Raw genomic sequence first — 24,985 nt, 5'->3', positions numbered from 1 at the left:
AAGATTTTAGGATGTCAAGTAAAGAAATAATTGATTTTTTGTTTAGCTGATCTGTTTTATTTTTATTCTATTATTTTTTTTTTCTATTATTTTTTTTAAAAAGATTTTATTTATTTATTTGACAGTGAGAGAGCGTGCATGTGCACAAGCAATTGGGAATGGCAGGGAGAGAGAGAAGTGGGCTCCCCAAAGGATCATGACCTGAGTGAAGACAGATGGTTAACCAATTGAGTCACCCAGGCACCCCCAATCTCCTTTTTAAAATATAACTATTGGGGTGCCTGGGTGGCTAAGTGATTGAGCATCTGCCTCTGGCTCATCTTTTTTTTTTTTAAAGATTTTATTTATTTATTCATGAGAGACACAAAGAGAGAGAGAGAGAGGCAGAGGGAGAAGCAGGCTCCATGCAGGGAGCCTGATGTGGGACTTGATGGGGACTCCAGGATCACGCCCTGGGCAGGTGCTAAACCTCTGAGCCACCCAGGGATCCCCAATAAATAAATAAAAATCTTAAAAAAAAAAAACCAAAAACCATCATTAATGATCCTCAAAGCTACTGGTATAAAGAACAATTTTGAAAAATGCTGGCCAAAACAAAAGCTGTCATGTGAACAGGACACCCAATTCCTACTTAATACGCCTTGTTTTACCTTTTTTCTTTCTTTCTTTTTTTTTTACAAGTCATACTGCTCCAATTCTGCTGTTGTTGTTGTTTTTAAATATTTTTATTTATTTACTCAGGAGAGACACAGAGAAAGAGGCAGAGACATAGGCAGAGAGAGAAGCAGGCTCCATCCGGGAAGCCTGACGTGGGACTCGATCCCGGGACTCCAGGATCACGCCCGGGCCAAGAAGGCGGCGCTGAACTGCTGACAGGCATCCCCCAATTCTGTTTTCAGTCCAGTTTTCCCACAGAAATATTTTAGCATCTTTTAGACTATATAATCTATTATATTATTTTGTTTTTTTCTTTCCCTATTCTTCTAGTCACTTCCCTATTACTTTTCCTCCAAAATAAAAACAGGCATTAAACAAAAGGACAATTATAATAGAACAGTAAACCCAAAAAAACCCTTTAAAAGTACATGTTCCAATGTAACATATCTCTACCTAAGATGAGACTCCAATTTAGAGAATAAAATACCCACCTGAATTGTGAAGTTGTTTCACATTAAATTAAAGCTACTACTGGGTACCTAGGTGGCTCAGCGATTGAGCATCTGCCTTTGGCTCAGGTTGTGATCCTGGGGTCCTGGGATTAAGTCCTGCATCAGGCTCCCTGCAGGGAGCCTACTTCTCCCTCTGCCTATGTCTCTGCCTCTCTCTGTGTGTCTCTCATGAATAGATAAAATCTTTTTTAAAAAAAATAAAGGTACTACTAAAAGGGACACCTGTGTGGCTCAGCTGAGCATCTTCCTTTGGCTCAAGTCATGATCTCATAGTCCTGGGATCGAGTCCCACATCAGGCTCCATGCTCATCAGGGGGTCGGCTTCTCCCTTTCCCTCTGCCCTTCCCCTCTGCTCATGTTCTCTCTCTCAAATAAATAAATACAATCTTAAAAAAAAATTTAAAGCTACTACTAACAGCTCACAGAATGATATATAATTGCCCTCAGCATAGACCTTGGCAATAGCACAGTCCTTGGCAACACAGACACTGATTTTAATTATACAACAAAGAGAATGGCTAAACAACTTACCCTTTCTGATACTTTTCATCACTAAAATAAAACAGGCGGGAAATATGGAAAAGAAATTCAACAAAATAATGTAGCACCAGAAGAACAAGTCCTAGATGATTCAAACTGTTAAAAGAACATATTTAAAATGTAAAGGTTAATTATCAATTAACATAGACTGACACAATATCTACCCAGTCCATTTATACATCCAAGCAAAAGCCCAACTCACTTTAAAAGATAAGCCCCGGCAATGTGAAAGAGGTAAAGACCAATGTAGACAAGCTGACGAGGAATATCTTCCTGTAAATAGAGAGATGCATTATAGATTAAAACAGGCTGAAACACTTCCGTGTACAGCACATTGTACTGTTTCATGAAAATTTTATTACCGATTTCACACACACATATATACATTAGATTATGATGTAAAACCTTATTTTTCATCTTGAGTTACAGTCACAATGTTTGTAAAAACTGAGTGTTAAACTCAATAAACTTGTTCATTTATGAAATGCGTATACATCTCATTTCTGCTCTGGTTTTTGCTGTGTTCCATGTATATAAGGGACATAGTTATAGTAGCCTGACATATATATAGTATAAGGCTATATTAAGCCTGGTTAGTACTATTCGTGTACTACAGCTGCTAATTCCAATTTTTAAACGGAGGGTTGATATCAAGTGGACTGAAATGCATTCCTTTGGAACGTCACTAAACTCATCTCTGGAATCTAGTACAGCTGAGTACAGGTCTCTATTGGCCCTCTACTACGTCTACTTTTCTGTAGAGTTACTTCTCCAAATCTTCAGAGAAAGAATAGAGATTTTATAATTATAGTTTTGAAACTGAAAATTCTTCTCAGGATGCCCAGATGGCTCAGTGATTGGGGGGCTGCCTCGGGCTCAGGTGGTGATCCCAGGATCTGGGATCGAGCCCTGCATCAGCCTCCTGTGAAGAGCCTACTTCTCCCTCTGCCTGTGTCTCTGCCGCTCTCTCTGTTATCTCTTATGAATAAATAAAGCTTTAAAAAAAAAAAATTCTTCTCTAGTAAGAATGGTACAAAGATCAAGTGTTAGAAAGGTAAAACATAAAACAGTTGAATAGTACTATATATGGTACTGTTTGGGGACTCTCAGGGGAAAAAACCTAAGATATGATACCAGTTTATAGCTGTCTTCCAATTGGGAGAGAAAGGATCTCTGAAAATTAGCTGTCTTAAGATTCTCTCCACCTAATTTTCAAACTTCCAATGAAATATTTCTCCAGGTGCCACCTGGAGAGGGCACCTGGATGGTTCAGTTGGTTAAGAGGCTGCCTTCATCTCAGGTCATGATCGTGGGGTCCTGGGATCAAGCCCTGCATTGGGCGGTCTGCTTCTCCCTCTTCTACTGCTCCTCCCCCCAGCTCATGTGCTCTCTTTTTCTAATAAATATCTTAAAAAAAAAAAAAAAAAAGGAGAGAGGGAGAACAGAGTGAAGACTAACATGCTGAAGTTCAACCATACGGGAACCTTTTTCTGTTCTTACCATCATTTCAGAACAGGTCATCTACAATGTTATAAATATAAGTTCATATGCTATGAATACAGGTGTCACTATATACACATTATATACAGGTTTCCCAAAGTGTGTTTTTATCATTCATAATGTACAACATGATTTTAGTACACAACAAAAGACTTTTAACTATAATTTTAAATAAAGTATCTTAAATTAAAGTAGCATGTGAATGAATGTTATAGGAAATACTACCATATTCCTTCAGATGTGTTAATCTATGTTCCACACTTCTGAGGAAAAAAGAGATCAGGGAACTCTTGATACTTATAACAAAAGCTTCATAGTTTCTTAATTGCTGACTCAACACTAAACTCATTTTATTACATAAAAACTTGTTTAAGTCAATGTAGCCAATTTGCTGGAATAACTGCTGGAAAAACTTTTACAGAATATAACTTCTTGGGGGGATTAAAAATTAATTTTAAAGGAAAAACACAAATTTAAAAAATATATCATTTAGTAGAGAACCTAAGCTGCCTATTTCTTCCCTTTCTGACAAATCTAAAAACACTATTATAAATTACAATCTACATTTCTGAAAACTATTCTCCTTCTCTTATATCTTTTGTTCTTAAATCTCAATCTAATTAGGGAAGGTGATGTTGAAGTTTCTTTAACTTCAGGTTCAACTCTGCATTTTAGCCTTGCTCTTGTTGACAATCGAGTCAGTAATGAAGAGTAAAATAACATCACCAGCTTTTTTTTTTTTTTAAGATTTTATTTATTCATGAGAGACAGAGACAGAGAGAGAGAGAAAGAGAGAGAGAGAGGCAGAGGCACAAACAGAGGGAGAAGCAGGCTCCATGCAGGGAGCCTGATGTGGGACTCGATCCTGGGACTCCAGGATCACGCCCTGAGTGAGACGCTCAACCGCTGAGCCACCCAGGCGTCCCTCACCACCAGCTTCTATCTTCATAACCATCAAATACCTAGAAATGGCTTTTTAAAAGATTTTATTTATTTATTCCAGAAGAGAGAGTATGCATGCAAGTGAGGGGAAGAAAAGAGGGAGGAGAGAATCTCAAGCAGACTCTGCACTGAGCACATAGCCTGATGAGGGGCTTGATCCCTGAACCCTGAGATCCAAAACCAAGAGTGGGACACTTAACTGACTTAAGCCACCCAGGTAACCTGCAGTTCATTAATCTTCAAACAAATAGGCAAAACCTCATTTCTGGTTCCTGATAGAAAATGTTTATTTACACAATAAAATTGTAGGATGATGTGTGAAAATGTCTTGAGAAACCAAAAACAGGGCAGCCCTGGTGGTGCAGCGGTTTGGTGCCGCCTGCAGCCCGGGGTGTGATGCTGGAGATCCGGGATCGAGTCCCACATCGGGCTCCCTGCATGGGGCCTGCTTCTCCCTCTACCTGTGTCTCTGCCTCTCTCTCTCTTGCTCTGTGTCTCTCATGAATAAATAAAAAATAAAAAATAATCTTAAAAAAAAACAAAAACAAAAACAGCTTTCTCCCAGCCTCTTTTTTATTTACCTAGACACTAGATTTAAAAAGAGTGACCACTGCTCTTGAATGGCATGCTGACTCCGGAAGTGGGATCTGTGATATGGTCAGTGAATTCAGATGGCCAAGTTTCACCCAGCTGCCTCTGTTTCTCATTCCCAAGGAAAATGTGTAACTGGAGACCATGGTACTAGGGAAGTTGTTGTTGGCCTCTGACACATAAGCATCTTGCCTGTGGGGCTGTAACCCTACGAGGATAAGAGAATGTCTTGAGTCTGGTTTAGAACAGGGGTGCCATTACAGCCATTTTCTAAATGAAATTTAGATAAAATTTCTCATTTAAAGAATTATGCTATAACATCCCCATTACCTCTGTAATCTTAAAAGAATATGGGAATGCCTTTAATGTAGAGTGTGTTCTCCAGTTCACAATAAGCTCCATCACTCCCTGTAGTACTATATTCCTCTCTGTCATTCATTTATTTTTACTTTTTCTTGAGTTAGGCTTTGAGTGTAAAAACATTGCTTTAGAGACATTGGTCGATTTGTATATAACTGAAGGGAATATTATTTAGAAAGATATTTCTTAATACTTTGTACTTTGGAAAGCTTTAGAAACTAGTTCAAAAGCTTGCTTGGGGCATCTGGGTGGTTTCAGTCAGTTAAGCATCTGACTCTTGGTTTCGGCTCAGGTCATAATCTCAGTGTCAGGATACTGACCCCACATGGGGCTCTGCATTCTGCTTGTCCCTCTTTACCACCCCTCCATGCTCCCTCTCTCTCTCAAAAATAAATAAAAAATAAAGATTAACAAACTTCTTGTATACTTGAATGGAAAAAAATACATAATAAAAATGTGTTATTAGAAAGGCTTTATCAAATTTTAGGGGCATCTGGGTGGCTAAGTCAGTTAAGCAGCAGATTCTTGGTTTTGGCTGAGGTTATGATCTCAAGGTTGTGAGATCGAGCCCCACATCAGGCTCCACACTTAGCAGTGAGTCTGCTTGCTCCTCTCCCTCAACCTGCTCATGCATATACCCTCAGATAAATAAAATCTTAAAAAAAAAAAAGAATATAAAACTTTGATGAAATACTTGACACAGAGAGAAAGAGCATAAGCAGGGGGAGCAGCAGGCAGAGGGAGAGGGAAGTGGAGGGAGAGGGAGAAGCAGGCTCCCCATTGAGCAAGGAGCCCAATGCGGGGTTCCATCCCAGGACCCTCGGATCCTGATGTGAGCCAAAAGCAGATACTTAACTGACTGAGCCACCCAGGCTCCCTTCAAAGTCTTAGATTCTTAATGATGTTTCAATAATTAATATAAGAATGAAATCATGGAATGATGATTTAAAATTCTGTCATTTTCATAGAAAATCTAGTAAATATAGTACATTAAATCAAAATAAGTTCTAAAATGATAACTCCAAGTGACATTTTCAGTTGTTATTCCAACATCTTTTTATTAAAAAGGTGAGTCATATACTTTAGTAAACTTCTATTCTTATAAGAAAATGCTTTTCTTAATTACACTGTACTAAAAAAACTTGACTTTAAATGGAGTATCACAAATATGCCCAAATATATGGCAAAGATTTTCCCCTAAACCACAGATGGAGCCATCTCAAATTTAAATCTTTTTAAAACTCTTACATAATAGGGATCCATATCGATTATTCTGAATAAGAAATACATGTTTGGGTAAGATAACACAGCCTTAAAAACTTTAATCAATGTGATTTCTAAGTCCTTATAGAGGGTCTACAGAGTAATCAGTAGAGGGAAGATGATATACTTGGAAAAACTGAGTTAGAGGATTCAAAAGTGGCTCTAGAGATGAATGACAGATATGAACAACAAAGTTGCATGTGGAAAGTATGAATATAACTTTCATGAAGTAGGAAGAGGAAAAACCATTATTTCTAATTTAAAAAACTTCAGATGATATGCAATTATATGCATGTATAATTAAACTAAGAAAATTGAATATCAGAAATAAAGTGTTTGGCTATTTCATTGAGACTTCCTCGAAACCCCATATATGCAAGTTGGCTAAGAAATTACTTTGTGAATCTTCTTATGGGCAAAATGGAGTAATGTTTATATTGAGGCATATATTTGTATGTATTTAAAATATTCTCCTTCAAAGAAACTGGTTTGTGACTAACACACCTCTTGAACTGCTACTAACAATAGTGTTCCTTTCTTTCTTCATTTTTCTGTAGAATCAGTTCAAAACAATCACTGTACTAGTTTCTTCCAGTAAAGAGTTCCTCCAAAAATAATTTTCATAGAGTAAATTTTAAGAAACTGTTTAACACATATGCAGCTGTTACTTTCAAATTATGTTAATTACTTGAAACAGTTACTTTCGACTGTCATATGTAGGTGTTAAAAATAGTTTCAGTTAAGTTCTAAGTTATGCAAATTATTCCATAAAAATTAGATTGCATTTCTGGAGAAATGCCATCTGGCAGGAATTGATAAGGAAAGAACTTTGAAAACTAAAATGAACAATTACTTTGAAATGTCCTTCTTTATTTACATGGTCAATGAATAAGACAGAGACATAAAGATTAATAATGAGCCCAAAGGTACTGTCTAGGCGTATACAAGTATGTACATGAAGAAAAGCTTTAAATATTTGAGTTATGGCACATTAAGAAACTATGATGTTCTCAGTAATACTGCCCAACAGAACTTTCTGTTTTTTTTAATTGTAATTACTTTAAATGAGGCTAGTGGCTTCTGTTTTGGACAGTGCAGTTGGAGGACATTGGTGGTTCACATTAGCTGCTTACTGAATATGGAAGGGCTTCTGGAAACTGTGAACCTAAGAATCTTAACACAGTTCTAAGCCAAAGGTTTTATGGATCTTCATCATAATCCTTATAATCAACTTAACTAGAAAAATATTCCACTTGAAAAAGAAATCAACATAAAAAGAACTTTCAAACCATAGTACATGAACTCTACTTTGGTGCTGTCTTCTAATCATAGCAGATAACATAAAGATGACAGACACATAGGACACAAAAAACACAGACACAAAGCAGCAATAAATTAGGTACCTATATTCACGGATTAACTATTTACAATACACATAGAAATAGGTGGGAATTTGCAGAAGGCAGAGATGAACTAGTCACATTACACTTCTATCCTGAGAAGCTTCTCAAAGTAAGGGAGCTTTAAATGTGGAAAAATGTAAATTTATATCCAACAAATAGAGAGTATAAAGAATACTCATGTAGCCATAACCAGCTTCAATAGTTGTTAACTCAGGACCAAAGTTGTTTTATCTGTATTCCTGTATGGGGATTTTAGATATAATCTTTCTTCAAAAAACAGAGTTTAAGAGTGCTTGATTAATTTAAAGGTATTCCCAGAAAAAGAACTGATGTGCTGGGATCATAAAGTTAGATGGTATCAGTGTGAATGAAGCCCACGGAGAGAAGAGAGGGAAAAGGGAGCACGGAGGAGGTGGTATAAACCAGAGAAACCCACACAGAGCACAGGTGAGCTGCTGTATTTTAGTTTAAAGCAACAGGGAGGGCAGCCCGGTGGCTCAGTGGTTTAGCGCCACCTTCGGCCCAGGGCATGATCCTGGAGACCTGGGATAGAGCCCCATGGCAGGCGGGATCCCTGCATGGAGCCTGCTTCTCCCTCTGCCTGTGTCTCTGCTTCTCTGTGTGTCTCTCATGAATAAATAAATACTTAAAAAATAAAATAAAACAAAAGGGAGGTGGTACAAGTTTGAGAGAGGAAAGAGTTAAATAAAGGAACTAAAGTTTACTTGGCAATTACCCAAATTCTGACTTTAGAAAAACTACTGCAGGTAAAGTAGAAAGGAGGATATTGCACTGCTCCGGTAGTTACCTGTTCAAATAAAACAAAAAACACTTTTCTCACATGCTAAAAAGAATGTTCCACTCATTTTAGGAAAGGCTTTGCTACTGAGTATTTAACTATGGCTCACTTCACTTAATACTGAATTTTTTACTGGGCCTGAACACACAGAATTGTTAGTTGCAGAATAATTAATCCTTTTGTCTCATTTGTGAAACTCCTAAGAATATCAATAATATAAAGCTAGTATTTCAATAATATAAAACTAGTATTACATTTCAAAATTTGTTTAAATTTTATTTTCATTTTTAAAAAATTTTATTTTCAATTACCACTAATACCATTTTAAGATAAGCAATTAACATGTCAAATGTAAAATATTCCAGTCTAAGTTAAAATATGACAAAGGGTTTTTTTCAAGAAATATGTGAGGAATATATTTAGTTTTTTGGAAAGAGGGCAAGTGGGAGAATAATGAGGGAAGAGTTGAGGTGGGAAGGAAAGAAGGTTAGAGATGTGAGGAAATGGTTAGTTTTAGAGTGACTTTTCAAAAAAATGGAAAAAAAATGACAAGACAACTTTTAAAATGACAAATCCCAGCTTACTTTTTTGGTTTTCTGGAAGTAGAGTTCAGGAAAAGCATGGAACCAGTAAGCCAACTGGGCTATGTAGAAAAACTTCATTTGAAATCTGCACAAGAAAGCAAAAAAATATGGTTTTAAAGTATAGTATTTTTAAAGAATAAAGGAAAAACAAGCACTGGAAATCAGGATGTACTGAGTAGCCACCTTCGTGTTATCATTTTAGGTCTCCGTGCAGTACTCTGTGCACCTTTCACGGCTCCCCAGCAGCCACTTCCCTGCATCTCTAAGAATATTCTCACCACCAGTTGATTCCTCTGGATTAAACAGCAGATGCAAAGATATTATCTGCAGAACGCTGATGACCTGCATGCTGGCTGGGAGCAACCAGACCACCTTGTTTACTAGTAAATTAATACTGATTAGTATGTCATGTTAGCTACTGAAAACGTAAGAACATGACTTTGGAGGAGTCACCTCACAGACTTTTAAGGTTTCATCAAAAGGAAACAAAAAGATGGACACAAAAGTGAAGGTGTATAGATGAATGATCACCTGAAATTAGTATAATCCCAACTGCAACCCCCCCCACCCCTGGATTTTTTCTTAGGGAAATATGGTAACTCTACTTGGGTAAAATCAATAGTCTCTTGACATTATACCCCTCCAGTCCTCCCATTTTCTCTTTGTGCTACCTTCACCCTCTTCACCAGACTTCTAGAATAGAAAACACAAAGCCAAACAGAAATAAATTTTTGGGGGGAGAGGGGCAATAGTCCCATATAAATAGGATGTTTATAACCCTACTGCATAAAAGCTCATTTTTAAAAGTCAGAATGACTCAGCATGGCTATTACTGCTGGACTTAAAACAAAGGTATGCATGGTCATGTTATTCCCTTTATATCTTTTTTCCAATTCTCACATAGCAATGCATTTACTGAATGCTGTCTAGGTGATAAACACCTACATACAGCCTGGCACAATGAAGGATATATAATATAGAGTTCCTACTGCAGTCAAGGTACACAGTCTTGTGGGCATGAGCACAATGTAAGACTTACATAAATGAAACAATTATAGCACATTGAAGACAATGTATAGATATTACCTAAAATATTATGCACCAAAATGACAAATTCAGGAAAGCAAACAACAATATAGGCTAAAGTAACAAGGAAAAATAATATGGAATAGTTGTGCTAGAGCTGGGCTTGAAAAATGAGTCATTTAGCTAAATGTCTTTGCAACACTGAGCTGTTTTTACAGGACTGTACAGAAACCTTGGGGGATAGAAGATAAAGAGACAATCGCCATCTTGAAGTTAACAGTGTAAGAGAATAAGAAATGAAAGGAGTAAAAAGAGACTGAGGCATAGAAAAGGAGAAAAAGTACAGAGAAGATGGAGAACTGATGAGAAGAAAGGATGAGGAGAAAGGAAAACAGAACTAAATTAAGATTATTGTTAAAATCAGTTTTTTCAAGCTAATGAACACGGAAATATTATCATATACGCGAAAAAAGTGCACAGGAATTTTTTTTCTTATGGCAGAGGGACTGCCAATGACAAACCTACATACCATACATTGGTATGAATTTGCCAAAGCCCTAAGGAGAATGACAGGAATGGGTTCTGCTTAAAAGTGACATGACCATGGTCCTTAACTAAGAAAAGCCTGCTAAAATGACTTACGTCATCAGGTTATGGGGGTAAGCCCTCCACAAGATAGTTGGGTCTGAGATGTAGTTTTCCTAAGAAAGAAGATATGAAAATTAGCCTATTGAGTATAATGCAAACTTTTTGGAGAATAAGACAGTATTTGCATTTCTTGCACATCTATAATTTCCCAGATTGGGCTCCAAAGAGCCCACTGAAGTTAAACTTTTTAGTTGTTTTAGTTATTTCTGATTCAGTTGAATTGCTTATTTTAGCAAAGTGAAAATCACTATGAAAGATATAAAGTCAAATAAGCATAATTCCTGGCCTCAAAATTCTTTCAATCCAGTAGGGTAAAAAATACATGTATGCAAACAAACATAAAACAACCAAAAAACAGTAATGATACATAACAGTGGTAACAACAGCTATGGGAGAATTTTGTCTTGGGCGATCACAGAAGGGTTTTGGGAAAGACACAGCACCTGACAGGAGATGGAGGATCAAAGTGCTGCCAAGTTTTATAGGGTGATGTCCACACACTAACCTAAATCTTTTTCTTAGATAACCAGATCTATTCAGTGAGAATTATTGCACATGTACAAACATTAAAAAAAAAAAAACTCTCAAGTGAGTTAGTTTTAATAAGAATATTTTCCTACTGAAATGTAACACTTCTATGTTTAAAGAAAATTATACGATAGATTTTAAGTGGAAATTACATATATTTATAAAGTATCATTAAAGCAGCGGCATAAAATGCAATGAGCCCTGGAAAGATTAAGTTTTAGTCTATTTCCAACATTAATATTGTACACGTTGCCTGTTTATTCATCTCTAACACGGCAACTAAAAATGATTGTGTCCTAACAAAGTAAAAAATATGTAAACTCTAGAGTGCATATAAATTTCAGGGATTATTAGTAATAATACTAATGTAAATATTATCTTCCCCCCCCTCACTAGTTAGAATTATATACTTAAAGGTTTTGATAACTTTAACTGAAAAGTTAACACAATATTTTAAGTTGCTTCCACACTACTCGGACTGTTTTTAAAAGAAGAAATGACTACAAACATTACAACTCATACAACCCAGTAAAAGTTATCGTTGACTTCTTACTCTTTTTGCTAATACAGAGATACCTGCAAATGACTACAAGATATAAAAACAACATTCAGACCGACTAAAATGAGTAAGACTTTCTGAAACATTAAACACAGTTTAGAATTTCTGCCACATAAAAACTAATGTAAGGAGACTTATCGTTGAAAATTGATTTATACTAGTTCAATGGGAGAATTCCTAATCTTAGATAAGAGTAGGAATAGAGGAGGGATTTTCTACGGTTCAGGATTTGCTTATAAGCATTAATAATAGGACATCATTTTCTGTTCTGGGTATGTAACATAAATACTTTGTGAAATGAAAATTTAAGCATAGTGTATACTTACAGATATTAGAATGAATGTGCCCCAAATACAAGAAAAAAGGTAGAATGCACTAAGCTGACCAGATTCATTAAACTTGCTGTGTTTCGTTTTGGAGAAATGCATTCGCCTGTTAATTTTCTAAAAATAAAAACAACCGTAATTAAGAATATATTATAAAGCATATTCAATATGTGACTATCGTTAAGTATGGAGAGCTAGTATTTTATAAAGTATAGATTTCTAAGATTGTATACTTACATCCAACACATACTCTTGAATTATGGCATGAATAATTATCGCCACTAGCATGTAGAAGAAAACTGTAGCCAAATCTTTGATACCATAGTAATAAAGGGATGTTGATTCAGTAGCTTGTTCTTCTAAAGGCCAAAAAGGACAGAACACACATACACAAAAATATACATAAGATTATAAAAACAGCACTAAGTACAACATAGTTATGGAAACAAACAAGAAAAGACTAACCTGATAAATAAGTCCTATAGAAACATTATAGGTGATTTGCTCTTGGGCATCTTAAGTCTTAGAACAATGAAAATTGAAGACTATCCAGAAATCTAAGGCCTCAGAAATTACTTACAAAAGACTTGACACATGTTAGTTACAGCCATTAAAGACCAAAAAACAGGGAAGGGGAGGCCATACTCAGATCCTTGGGAAGACTCTAAAGTTGATATTATTCCAGGCAGAGATTAGGTTACATCAAAGTTATACTTAGCCTATTTTTCTGTCTTTTCAAAGAATTTTTGAAATTTTCTACCTCTTTTCAACTAGACACATCATTATGATTCTGATAGAAAAACTGATATAACCTCTATTTGAATGGAGTTTTGACCTATAAGCACTATAGATAGAGGCAACTGCTACTTAAAATTGTTTTTGATCCTTGAAATTATTCTATCTTTCAAAACAAATCTGAATCAAATACTTGTGAATTGCTGTTAAGTTGTTCTCACGCTTTATGTTTATGGAAACTATTTGGGGAAAAAAGCATTACTCTTCTCTGGCATATTCAAATTTCAAAACAACTTTGTCATTTTGAATGATCTGATATCTAAGTCACTAAACCAAATATGGTTGACCCTTGAACAACACAGGTTTTAACTGTGTGGGTCCAATTACCTTTAGATTTTTTTCAAGAAATACAGTACTGTCAATGTACATTCTTGCCCTTAAATTTTAATATTTTCTTTTTTCTAAAATCAGTTTCTTTTCTCTAGTTAACTTTAAGAATGCAGTATATACCACACATAACATATAAAGTATGTGTTAATTGACTATGTTATTGGTAAGGATTCTTCTGGTCAACAACAGGCTATTAGTAGTTAAGTTTTTGGGAACTCAAAAAATTGTATGTGGATTTTTGATTGCACAGGGGTTGATGCCCCTAACCTCTGCATTATTTAAGGGTCAAATACATTTATGCAACAATATAACTGAATTAAACCCAATTCAATGTTAAATAATTGATCTTAAATTCTAAATATAGAGTCAAATACTTGTCTGAATGTTAATATTTTATTAGCCAAATACTCTCACCCATGCTGGTTAATTGTATATCACTGTATTCAACTACAAGCAACTTCCAATAACTTGACTTTCACATTGCATAATTTAGAAATAAAACTTTTAGGGGCACCTGGGTGGCTCAGTTGATAGAGCACGTGATACTTGATCTCAGGGTCATGAGTTCAAGCTCCACGATGAGAGTGGAGCTCCCATTAAATTAAAAAAGTTAAAAAGAAAGAAAGAAAGAAAGAAAGAAAGAAAGAAAGAAAGAAAGAAAGAAAGAAAGAAAGAAAGAAAGAGATAAAGAGAGAGAGAAAGGAAGAGAGAAAGAAAGAGAGAGAAAAAAAGAAAGAAACTTCAAAAACTAAAGCCTGAAAGTGTAGTTTGGATGCTATTATAATTCCTGGAGCTTACTGACATTTAGAGGTAGAGTACAACAAAAACACGAAAATAAAATAGACTTAAAAGGATTGTTACTTTAGGTCCAAAACATAACTCACAGATCAGAAAAACTGAACCTAAACATTGTACCTTTAGAAACCGTGACTGAATGATATCACTTTGGACAAATATATAATATCTATTCTTAGAATTTTCTTATGAAAAAGATCAGAGGGAAAGGAAAAAAAAAAAAGTCCTCCAATGGAAAGTCAAGTCCATTTACAAAATAGCCAGTAAGTGTTAAACAGATTAAATTTGATTTTTCAGGGCAGCCCCGGTGGCTCAGGGGTTTAGTGCTGCCTTCAGCCCAGGTTGTGATCCTCGAGACCCAGGATCGAGTCCCATGTTGGGCTCCCTGTACCGAGTCTGCTTCTCCCTCTGCCTGTGTCTGTGCCTCTCTCTCTCTCTGTTTCTCATAAATAAATAAAATCTTCTAAATAAATAACTAAATAAATAACTAACTAAATAAATAAATAAATTTATTTTTCACATAATCTATAGAGTGAAGCCAACAGAACCTCATTTCTTGCATTACAAAATCATTAAAATAACATTCACTCTAATCATGAATGAAATCTATGAAAATTAAAGAATTTAGTATTCATGGTAATTTCCTAGTTTGTTCAAGTAAACCCTCCCACTTAAATAGAAAATTCTGAAAGAAAACTACCTACCTGTTGCAGGGAGGGTAACATTGTACTGAAGAGTAACAAAAATGATAGAGGCTTTCGCTGTTATCTAGAAAGAAAAAAAGAAAAAAAAAGATCAAGTCAATATGTGACCTTCTCCAGAGTAGCAGATCAGGGGAGGAAAACATTATGAGTTCTGCCCTTAAATCTAAGAACCAAGGGCACCGTAGTCCTTGTGGCACTGTGACAGCCCAACTGGAATTCCTAATCACCACGGGGTTGAGCTTGGGAGTTGACATAATTCACGAGAATGCTGCAGCTTAGACGAGTTTTGTGTTATTCTTAACTTCAAAATTTCAAAAGAGACATTCTATAGTTTCTGTAAATAGGGATCTGACAATGATTCTCTACCCTAGACCTGTACCATAAACAAAGTCCCTATCAAAAAAGCCTGAAATGTAAATTAATAAAGAAAAAGAAGCACACTTACTACCACAAAAATGGATCAAAGGTGGGGTCTGTGGTGTGTGTGTGTTTATCTCCCACACATCCGGGATAGTTAAGTGGTAAATAAATATTTAACTGACCTGATTATTGGTAAAAGTGGTCAGAACAGAAAAATGGAATGCTTACTCAATATTTATAGGCACCAGATAATGTGCTAGACAAGGAAGGATAACAAAGACGAATGATACAATCGCTGACCACTTGCAGCTCAGGTGGGTCAGGAAGACAGGTAAACAAATTGTTATAATACTATACAATCAGTATTCAGGATAAACGAATTTTTTTGTTGTTTTGTTTTTATCTTCCTGGGGTGGTGTTCTGGAAAGGCTTCTCAGAGGACGTGGTGTGAACTGTCTCTTGTTGTAAAACAGAAGTTCGAGGCACCTGGGTGGCTCAGTTGGTTAAGTGCCTTTGGCTCAGGTCAGGATCCTGTGGTCCTGGGACAGAGCCCTGAGTCTGGCTCTTGCTCAGCGGGGAGCCTGCTTCTCCCTCTACTCCTCCCCCTGATCATGCATGCTCTCTTTCTCTCAAATAAATAAATAAAATCTTAAAAAAAAAAAAAAGGAAAATAGAGGTTCCTTAGGCTCACAAAGGGGGATGAAGAGGGCAGTCTAGGTAGAAGAACAGAAAGTGCAAAGGTTAAATATTAGCAAACATGAGGCCCGACACGGATACACATTAATAAGTGGTAGAAAAGGCTAGAAAACTGTCAATTGCTAGAAAGGGCCTTGTTTGTTGGACTAAATAGTTTAGATTTTATTTTGGCACAACTGGAGAATTAGGAGATGGGGGAAGTTCATTTGTGCTTTTTGGGAGGATCGTGGATATAACTACTAAGTGGTCTCTCAAGCTCCCTCAAATCCAATCTCCATGCTGCAACCAGAATCATCTTCTGATCATGTTAACACCTTTCCCCATGCCCCTCCATCCCCCACCTCCACCCTGAAAATTCTTCACTGGATTTCCATTCTTTCTAGGATAATCAACAAAATCTCTTTAAAAAAAGATTTATTACTCATTTATTTAAAGGATGAGCAGGGGGAGGGGCAGAGGGAGAGGAAGAAGAGGAGACAATCCCACAACTCTGAGATCATGACCTGAGTCAAACAAAATTAAGAGTCAGACGCTCAACTGAATGAGACCCTCCAGACCCCTCCAAGAACAAAATGTATAATGTGGCCCATATAATAATCCCTGACCCTTCCCCTCTGGCTTTACCTCAGACCACTGCCTCCAGCATTCCTCCTGGCACAGGGTCCGCACACAGCTCTATCTGAAACCTTGTCCCTCCCCACTTTGGATTCCAGTCCAACACATCTTTTCAAGGAAGCCTTCCTTCTCTGTCTTAGAGAAGGTCACTTCCTTTGTTAGATTATCTCAAAGGTTTCTTTCTTTCCAAACACATACTCTTGGTGTGATAGTATTACTAATTTCTGTCACACTCATCAGAAAGTAAGCTCCATTAAGAGTTGGGACCATGCCTATTTCTTCACAGTATGGTTAGAGCCCAGCATGGGGCCTGACCTATGTTAGGTGACTGATCAATATTGTCAAATACATACTAGATAAAATATAAACTGGAGTAAGTACACAAGTCAAACATAAGACTTCTGCAAGAGACCACACGAAAGATAGTAGGCCTGAACTGAGTCAGTGGCAATGGGATAGAGACAGAACTTCTGAGGCAGGATAAGGCTTGGGGAGCAAAAGGGAAGAGTTGAAGATTACGTATGGAAATGTATAGCTTGAACAACTAGGTGAAAAGTAATACTCTGAATACCGGAGGAGTAGCAGCTTTTGGAGCAAAGAGAAAATACTGCATTTTAGATAAACTCAGATTTCTGTGAGATATGCAATAGGCAGATCAGCCTAAACCTCGAACTCTGCAGTGAGACCCTTGTTTACAGTAGGTAGTTGAAGCTGTGGGGACATATAAATCATCTACAGAGAGTGCACAGTGTTTGTAGAGAAGTAGGACAACATTAGAATCGTGGAGTGGGCAGAGAAAAACCTGGTGGCAAAATAAGAAGGAATGATGAGAGGCAGAAAGAGAATGAAAATAGCTTGATGCCCCACTGCCAAGGGGGAAATGTTTCAAAGAGAAGTGGCAGAAAAAGAATACAATGGACCGGGATGGTTTAAGAAGCCATCAACAGTGATGGCTTGAGTGATTCCAATGAAGCAGAACAAAAACCTTACCATAGTAGACTGAAGGAGAAACAAAGTGTATCTAGCGATAGTTGTCAGGTCAAGATTTATGTTGCTTTTATGATGAGAGAGACTGAACCTAAGTGGGGGAAATCTGGAAGGTGCCAGGGAAAAGGAGGAAATTAAACGTATAAGGGGATAATAGAAAGATCTGGTAGGGAATGAAATGTAAGGATTGAGCCAGAAGTTAATCTTGAGGTTTTCTTCTTGGATGGAGAAGAAGGTAGTAAGTAATGGATGAGACAGGTAAGTTCAAAAGGCAGGAAAAGTGAAGAAATTCACATCTAATAAACTCTTATTTTCCCTGGGGGGGGGGGGGGTAAAAAAAAAAAAGCAGTGCTATCTGTTAAGCATAATTAGGGGCTGGAATGATGAGTATTTATATGATTCCTATAGGGAAAGGAGCTGGCCTGGGAAAAGTAAAAAAGATCACTGGGTGTTACTGATGTCTGAGTTTAGAAACCTTTGATTTGTAATATAATCTATCAGCACAAGTGTATGACTTTCTCTGGCATCCCTTAGCAATCCATGAATGGAGAAGCTCAGAAAGGCAGAGGGCAGACTGGATCGATGGCTGGGTATTTGCAGGGCTAATATGGAAAAAGATCAAGAGCGAAACGGAGCTGAGGGCCGGGAGTGAGTGTGGACAAGTCAAGTGTGCAGGAAGAAAGCAAAGCAGAGAGGGTCAAGGTACCATAAAAGCTTAGACTAGATGGAGAGTTGGCATATGAGCAGTAGAATAAAGGAGGTCAAACAAAATGTAGGTTGTGGCTGAGTTCTGCTATACTGGCATTTAGAATCTGGAAACAAGGCAAGCCTACGTGATGAAGTCCATGGAATGGCCACAAAACTGAGTTGCTTAACTGTCGTAGATATGTAAAGGTCTTGAATAGAAAAAGCCAGCAAGGCTTCTGGTATTACCATTTGGGTCATCCACATGAATGCACTAGACCAGAATGATGGCATGAGTTTCCAGGGCAACACTGCTTTCATGTGATTATTTTTTAATAAAGTTAATTAGTAAATTTCATTTTTTGATCATGAAAATTTTCACTAATTTCACTTTTATTTAGATTTCACATACATCAACATGTACATACTTACTCCACGTATCTATTTCTATTTTGGGATATGAGGTTGCCGCTACCATAGCTAAGAAAACTTCTCAGGAGTCCTTTACAAATGACAAGTAAAACTTTTCAAAGATAAATATCAAATACCAAGAGCAACAAAAATTAGATTATCTTTTTATGGTAGGCTTCCAAATAAAATTAAAATCTGGCCTCCAGCTACTTTAGCATGTGGCATTAAGTAGAGCAAGAGGAAAAATACAAACTACACACCCCTAAAGGTTTATAGAAAAATCATGCTACTAGCCATTTCCAGGCCTCCTAAGCCCCACACCTCAGCCAGCACTGCTTTAAACTCATATTATAATCAATTAATGGTAAGACAAATTAGTTTGGAATAAAATATGCTGCAGAAATATATTAATACACTCAGAAGTAAAAATAACTGAGTTTATGACAGTTTTGGACCTGTGCATCACTGCTTTCCATTTATAAGAAAAGAATGAAACTTAGATACATCTTAAACAGGTTCCACAAACTCTAAGGAATTCCCTATTTCTGTGTTGCATGTATGAATATGCTCATGTTTTTTTAATCAAGAGGTCACTAGCTTGGGCTTGATTTTTTTTCTTGTTAAAATTATTCTGTACTTTTTAGACGAAGGTGTGCTTTACTATACTGACTGTACACCTGGAAGATAAAGATGATTTTTGAGTATCACATTCCACTTCCCCATCAGCGTAAGCTTAAATAAAATTAAGCCCTTAAAAAATGAGAAAGAAAATGTTAGCATGAAGGCAAGTCATCCTTAAACATAACAAGCCTCCAAAAACGGTTGCAAGATAGCTATAATTGTAAATGTTCCCACAAACCTGCATGGCACAAGCCACCTAGATTCCTGCGGAGAAGCTCCTTTCTAGTAAAAAATATTCCTCTTGAAACCCGTAACTCCTCACTCCTCTTATCCTCAGTTGGATTCCCAAACACCCCTCTATTTTCCAAATGCTCAAGTTTTCCCAACTCGAATATGGAGCCATTAACTAAAGACCATGATTTGCATTATGTGGACAGATACTGACTGTACTAAAACCATGATTTCAAAATTAACAAGCAATTCTTGATAACGTGAAGTTTCCAGGAAATTAAACTTAGATTTCTTCAAACTACTTCCTTATCAACCTTTTTACACATAATCTCTTTAGAAGCTAACCTGATAGGACTCTTCTCTCACATAAAAATGCTGTCTTCTACTTTCAACTTTGATAAAATATCTAATGAATAGTAATAGCTACTATTCATGGCACGGCTCCTGCAAACCAAGCATGGAACTAAGGTCATGATACACATTATTAGTTAATTTAATTCTCAGGGTAACCCAATGAGCCCTGTTTTACAGAAAGGACCCAAGTTCTGAGAAGTTAAATCTGCCCGAGGTTACCCAGTGTGCAAGCTGCAGAGCCCTAACGTGAATATGGATCCCTTTAGCTATAGCATCTAATGCTTCTACAGTATATTTATATTGATTTTTCATTTTGGCTAGTAATACAGTATCCGTTATTGCTTTGTCAATTTCTTGGTAAATCTGCTCACATTTTCTCAATATATTTACACAAAAGGTTTAACAGGTTCTACTGCAAAAAAATCAACTTCTCTATTATTCTAACACAAATACTCTAATTCTATAGTTGTATCACTTTTGAGATTCAGTAACAATTATTTTAAAAAACTAAATAAAATTAATTTTGTCAGGTTTTTCCAATATGCAGATAGCACGAATTCAAATCCTAAAACTTCAACATGTGGTAAGAGAAATGTACAACTTGCACAAACTTCCCTCTTCTATGTATTACTTTAACATTCTCTTTTGAACTATAAACTTCTATTTAGATCTCTGTTAGGTCTATTTAGATTTATAAATTTTACAGATTTACGTAGAGGCAAAAATCCACTTGCTATTAAAAAAAAAAATAACTGACATGGGGCGCCTGGGTGGCTCTGTTGAATAAGTATTTGAGTCTTGATTTTGGCTCAGGTCAAGACCTCAGGGTTGGGAGACCAAGCCCAATGGCTGGCTCCTCGCTCAGTGGAAAGTCTGCGTGCTCCTCCCCGCGCCGCCACCTCCCACCCCCAATTGAACAAATAAAATAAAATCTTAAAAAAAAAAATCGTTGACAGGTGAGGCAAGGTATAGATGGTGAACTTCCCTAGAAATATGCTAAGAGATTGTGAAATCTTTTACATAAAAGTAAAGTTACACCATTTCTAAGTATCAGGATTTCTGATTTATACTCCATTTCATTCAAAACATTGCAAATATACCCTGCAGGTTATATTATTCTTAAATTATATTTTTAAAGTCAGGAATTCTTACCATGTGGAGATGGGTTATAACAAGTTTTACAAAATTGTTAAATAGGCTGTACATATACAGGTATTACTTCTAATATCAAAACAGAAAGTGCATATAAATATAAAATTCAAAAAGTGAGTCCAAATGTTTAGAATTGCATTCTTCATATCATACAGTCATAGAGTACTTTAAACAGTCATCAGATGCAGTCACACCATATTATATCTGATCCTTGTAACACGACAACAGCTGTGAGAATACTACAGGTGCTGTTATTTCCTTACACTGAAAAACCGAGGCTTAGACTTGGGTCACCCAATAGGTAAGTAGCTCAGGGCCAGCCTAAAAAACGTGGGACATTTGTTAGTTCTTTTCTACCTTCTTTTTGACCATTATCTACTACCTCGTTAGAAGTGGATTAAGTGGAATAAATGACACTGCCAGGAATTAAAAACATCTGTCTAGATCCAGAAAAGCCTATTAGAAGAAAAGCAAAAGCAAACTAAAATGTTACACTACCTAATAACATTTATGAAACCCAGGGACTCCAGTTAAAAATTCTATTCATTATATAAAAATTAGTGAAAGGGAATAAAGGGAAAGGAGAGAAAATGAGTGAAAATATCAGTGAGGGTGACAACATGAGAGACATCTCTTTGGGAAATGAACAAGGGGTAGTGGAAAGGGAGGTGGGCGGGGGGGTTGGGGTGACTGGGTGACGGGCACTGAGGGGGGCACTTGGCGGGATGAGCACAGGGTGTTATGCCATATGTTGGCAAATTGAACTCCAATAAAAAAAAAATCAGGAATACGTAGTTAATACAGCCACCACCCCCCAAAAAAATTCTACTCATTTTATTCATTAAAAAACGTATTCGGCTGTCACTGGCTGCCTCATTCTACTGGTTTTTCTCAAGAATTTTTAACCCCCCCCCCCTAAAAAAAAGAATTTTTAACCCAACTCATCCAACAAATGTTTTTTTAAACACCTACTATGTACCAGGTGCTATTCCGGGCACTACAAACAGAGTAATAAAACCTCAAAGCCTCTGCCCTCACTGAGGTTACATCCTAGGAGGAGGGAGACAAGGAATACATAAGTAAGATAATTAGTGTAGGGGATCCCTGGGTGGCTCAGTGGTTTAGCGCCTGCCTTTGGCCCAGGGCGTGGTCCTGGAGTCCCGGGATCGAGTCCCACGTCGGGCTCCCTGCATGGAGCCTGCTTCTCCCCCTGCCTGTGTCTCTGCCTCTTTCTCTGTGTCTATCATATATAAATAAGTAAATCTTTAAAAAAATAATTAGTGTATCTGATGGGGGCACAGCGTCTATATACAGAAACATTAAAAAGGAAAAGATCAGGAATGGGGCGTGTGTACCGAGGAGCGAGGGAAAGAAAACCCGTAGGATGCTCCGTACACGTTCACCTTGCAAAGTTTATCACCCACATTCAACAGCTGTTAAAGAAGTCATCAAAATACGAGATCTGTGGGAAGAGAATTTACACACTCCTGACATATTTCCATCGTCTCCTACTTGACGGAACAAAAAGAGAATCAATCGCTCAAGCTTCTTGGCACCGCTGTTGAGAAGCTGGATTCACGGCTCAGACCTTGTGGCTTCACGGGAAACGCGAGAGCACGGCAAAAAAGAAAAAAAAAAAGAAAAAAAAAAAAAGAAAGAAAGAAAAGTTCGCGAAGTGGCGGTAGCGCCGGTGGGGGAGAGGAGTGCAAACAATCGGGCGTGCCGGACTCGTGGCGACCGCCCGCGGCCCGCGGCCACCGCCCTGCACGGAGGAGCGGGCGCCCGGCGGCGTGTGCCCCGCGCGCAGCCCAGCCCGGGCCCCCGGGGACCCCCGCCCCCGCCCCCGCCCCCGCCCGCGAGGCCCGGCCTGCTCGGGTCCCCAGCCCTCGCCGGCCCCACGCACTCGGCGCCCGCCCGCCCGCTCGCCCGCAGCCAGCTCGTCAGCTCGTCAGCTCGTCAGCTCCGGGGCCGCCCCCGCCGCCGCCGGCCCCTCGCCGGCTGCCACGTAACCCTTCGCGGGAACCAGGAACTGCGCGGCGCGGCCGACGTGAGGGGCCGCGGACCGGCCGGGGGCGGGGGCGGGGTGTGCGCGGCGGCCAGGCCTGCTGGGGCTCGGCATCCCGGGGCGGGCGCGGGGCGCGGGGCGCGGCGGGGCAGGGCAGGGCAGGGCAGGGCAGGCCCGCACCTCCCCCGCGGTCCCGGGCCGAGGCGCCGAGGCCGGCAGCCCGGGGAGGCGCGGGCGGGCGGGCGGGCGGTTGAGGCGCGGGGCGGACTCACCTCGAACATGAGCCCCAGCAGGAAGACCATCGCCACGCAGGAGACGATGTCCGCGTGATTCTGCAGGATGAATTCGTGGCTCAGGACCGGGGGGCTCTTGGTGCTCTTCTTGCGAATCGCCATGGTGAGGCCGCCGCCCGTGCCTGCAGGTGCTCGTCCCCGGCGCCGCTCTCCCCAGCTGCTCACAGACTGGCCGCCGCCGCCGCCGCCGCCGCCTCCCCCTGGCTGCTCCTCACCGCCCCGCCGCTGCCGCTCGCTGGGGCTTCACTTCCCATCCCACAGCCAGTACGCAGCCGCCGGGGCCGCCCGGAAAAAAAAAAAAAAAAAAGAAAAGAAAAAAAAAAGAAAAAAAAAAAGAGGCAAGCCCACAGCGGGGGTGAGCATGCGCACCAGGGAGACGGCGCTCGCTCGTGCCGGGGTCGCCCCTGCGAGCCCACAGCGCCCCCTGGGGCCCGGAGGCCGTCGGCCCACGGCCCGGCCTGGGTGGGGAATCGCGGCGGCGCGCCCACCGCTCCGCTCGGCAACTCGGCTCCTGGGCTCCGCCGTGGAGGTTGGGAGTCGTTTGAGGCGCGAGCTTCCTGCGCGTGGTTAACAGGCGGGGCCGCGGGGGGCCGCGGGGCCGCGTGCTGCGGCGTGCGTGGCCCCGGGCGTCCCTTCGCGCCCTCCTGGCCACGCTGAGCCGGGGTGTCCCCGGTGAGCCAGAAGCGCCATCGAGGGAACCCAAACCTATGGCTGCAGCCTAACTACACTAGGGCGAGGTGCGTTCTTCAGGTTTGGCATCTCAGAAGTCGACTTCAGGGTTATTTTAAACACTCTTGGGGACTTAAAAAACAACAACAACAAAACGAACCTAGAAAACAAACATCAAAACTATCTGTTTAAAGCTTGAACTACTTTCTGGAAAAAAAAAAAAAAAAAGAACACTTCCTACACAGCCTCATCCATCCATCCCCATCCCTCCCTGCGTCTCACCGAAGACAGCCAGGATTAGTTTGGGTTTACTTGCTTGATACTTATTAACAACACTTCTTAGTAATCTAGAGAGCTGGTTAAAAAAAAAAAAAAAAAAGGTTTGTGGACGAGACAGATCTTACTCTTTCATCTTTCTGCCCAGACCAAGACTGCTTTGTATTCCTTCTCTTAAATTGCACCACTGTTTACCCATTTGCCAAACCTAGAAACCAGTCATTCTGGACTGATTCCTTCCAGCATCCTTCCACTTCCGAACTATCATCAGACTCGGGTAATTTTAACACCCCCCCCCCCCACCACCACTGACACAGCCTCGGGGAGGGACTTGCATTTTGCCTACGATTTTACGACTCTGCCGAACTGCAGACTGGTTTAAGACGATGGGTTTTGGAGTCAGACTTCTGTCGCTTATTACCCTGAATGACGGTGGACGAGTTACTTGACCTCTAATGAGACTCGATTTCCTTCTTTATTTCTCTCTTCATTGATTCAAAGAATATTGAGCGTCTACCCATATGCTAGGCATTGGGGATACTGAACTGAACAAAAAAGTCAAATTAGCCTGTTCTTAGGAGCTTTCATTCTAGAGAAGGGAGAGGATCTTTAAACAGGGTTTAGAAAGTGAAACATGTTGGGCAGCCCGGGTGGCTCCGCGGCTTAGCGCCGCCTTCAGCCCGGGCGTGATCCTAGAGATCCGGGATCGAGTCCCACGTCGGGCTCCCTGCACGGAGCCTGCTTTCTCTCTCTCTCTCTCTCTCTCTGT

The 24,985-nt window shown here is 39.3% G+C and overlaps 1 protein-coding gene across 3 annotated transcripts in view; it reads right to left on the bottom strand.

The window, feature by feature from the left end:
* TRAM1 (translocation associated membrane protein 1) overlaps positions 1-23,578 on the bottom strand; it is a 33,820-nt gene extending 10,242 nt beyond the window's left edge. Inside the window, exons 1-9 of one of the 3 annotated variants that reach the window (XM_041769384.1) lie at positions 23,251-23,577; positions 14,863-14,926; positions 12,476-12,597; positions 12,239-12,355; positions 10,820-10,878; positions 9,152-9,236; positions 8,505-8,576; positions 1,912-1,982; positions 1,701-1,805 (exon numbers count right to left, since the gene is read on the bottom strand). In XM_041769384.1, the coding sequence (XP_041625318.1) occupies positions 1,701-1,805; positions 1,912-1,982; positions 8,505-8,576; positions 9,152-9,236; positions 10,820-10,878; positions 12,239-12,355; positions 12,476-12,597; positions 14,863-14,926; positions 23,251-23,373 (818 nt within the window). In that variant the 5' untranslated portion in view covers positions 23,374-23,577. Of the gene's footprint in view, positions 1-1,700; positions 1,806-1,911; positions 1,983-8,504; positions 8,577-9,151; positions 9,237-10,819; positions 10,879-12,238; positions 12,356-12,475; positions 12,598-14,862; positions 14,927-23,250 lie in introns of all 3 variants that reach the window. The other 2 variants (XM_041769386.1, XM_041769385.1) reach the window with 2 other exon arrangements.
* Between the last annotated feature and the right edge of the window lie 1,407 nt (positions 23,579-24,985).

This window comes from Vulpes lagopus, chromosome 9 (genome assembly GCF_018345385.1).
Source record: "Vulpes lagopus strain Blue_001 chromosome 9, ASM1834538v1, whole genome shotgun sequence".
In the NCBI taxonomy this organism is placed as follows: Eukaryota; Metazoa; Chordata; class Mammalia; order Carnivora; family Canidae; genus Vulpes; species Vulpes lagopus.
The sequence above is the reverse complement of the archived record's forward strand: the minus strand, read 5'-3'. Positions and strand labels throughout refer to the sequence as shown.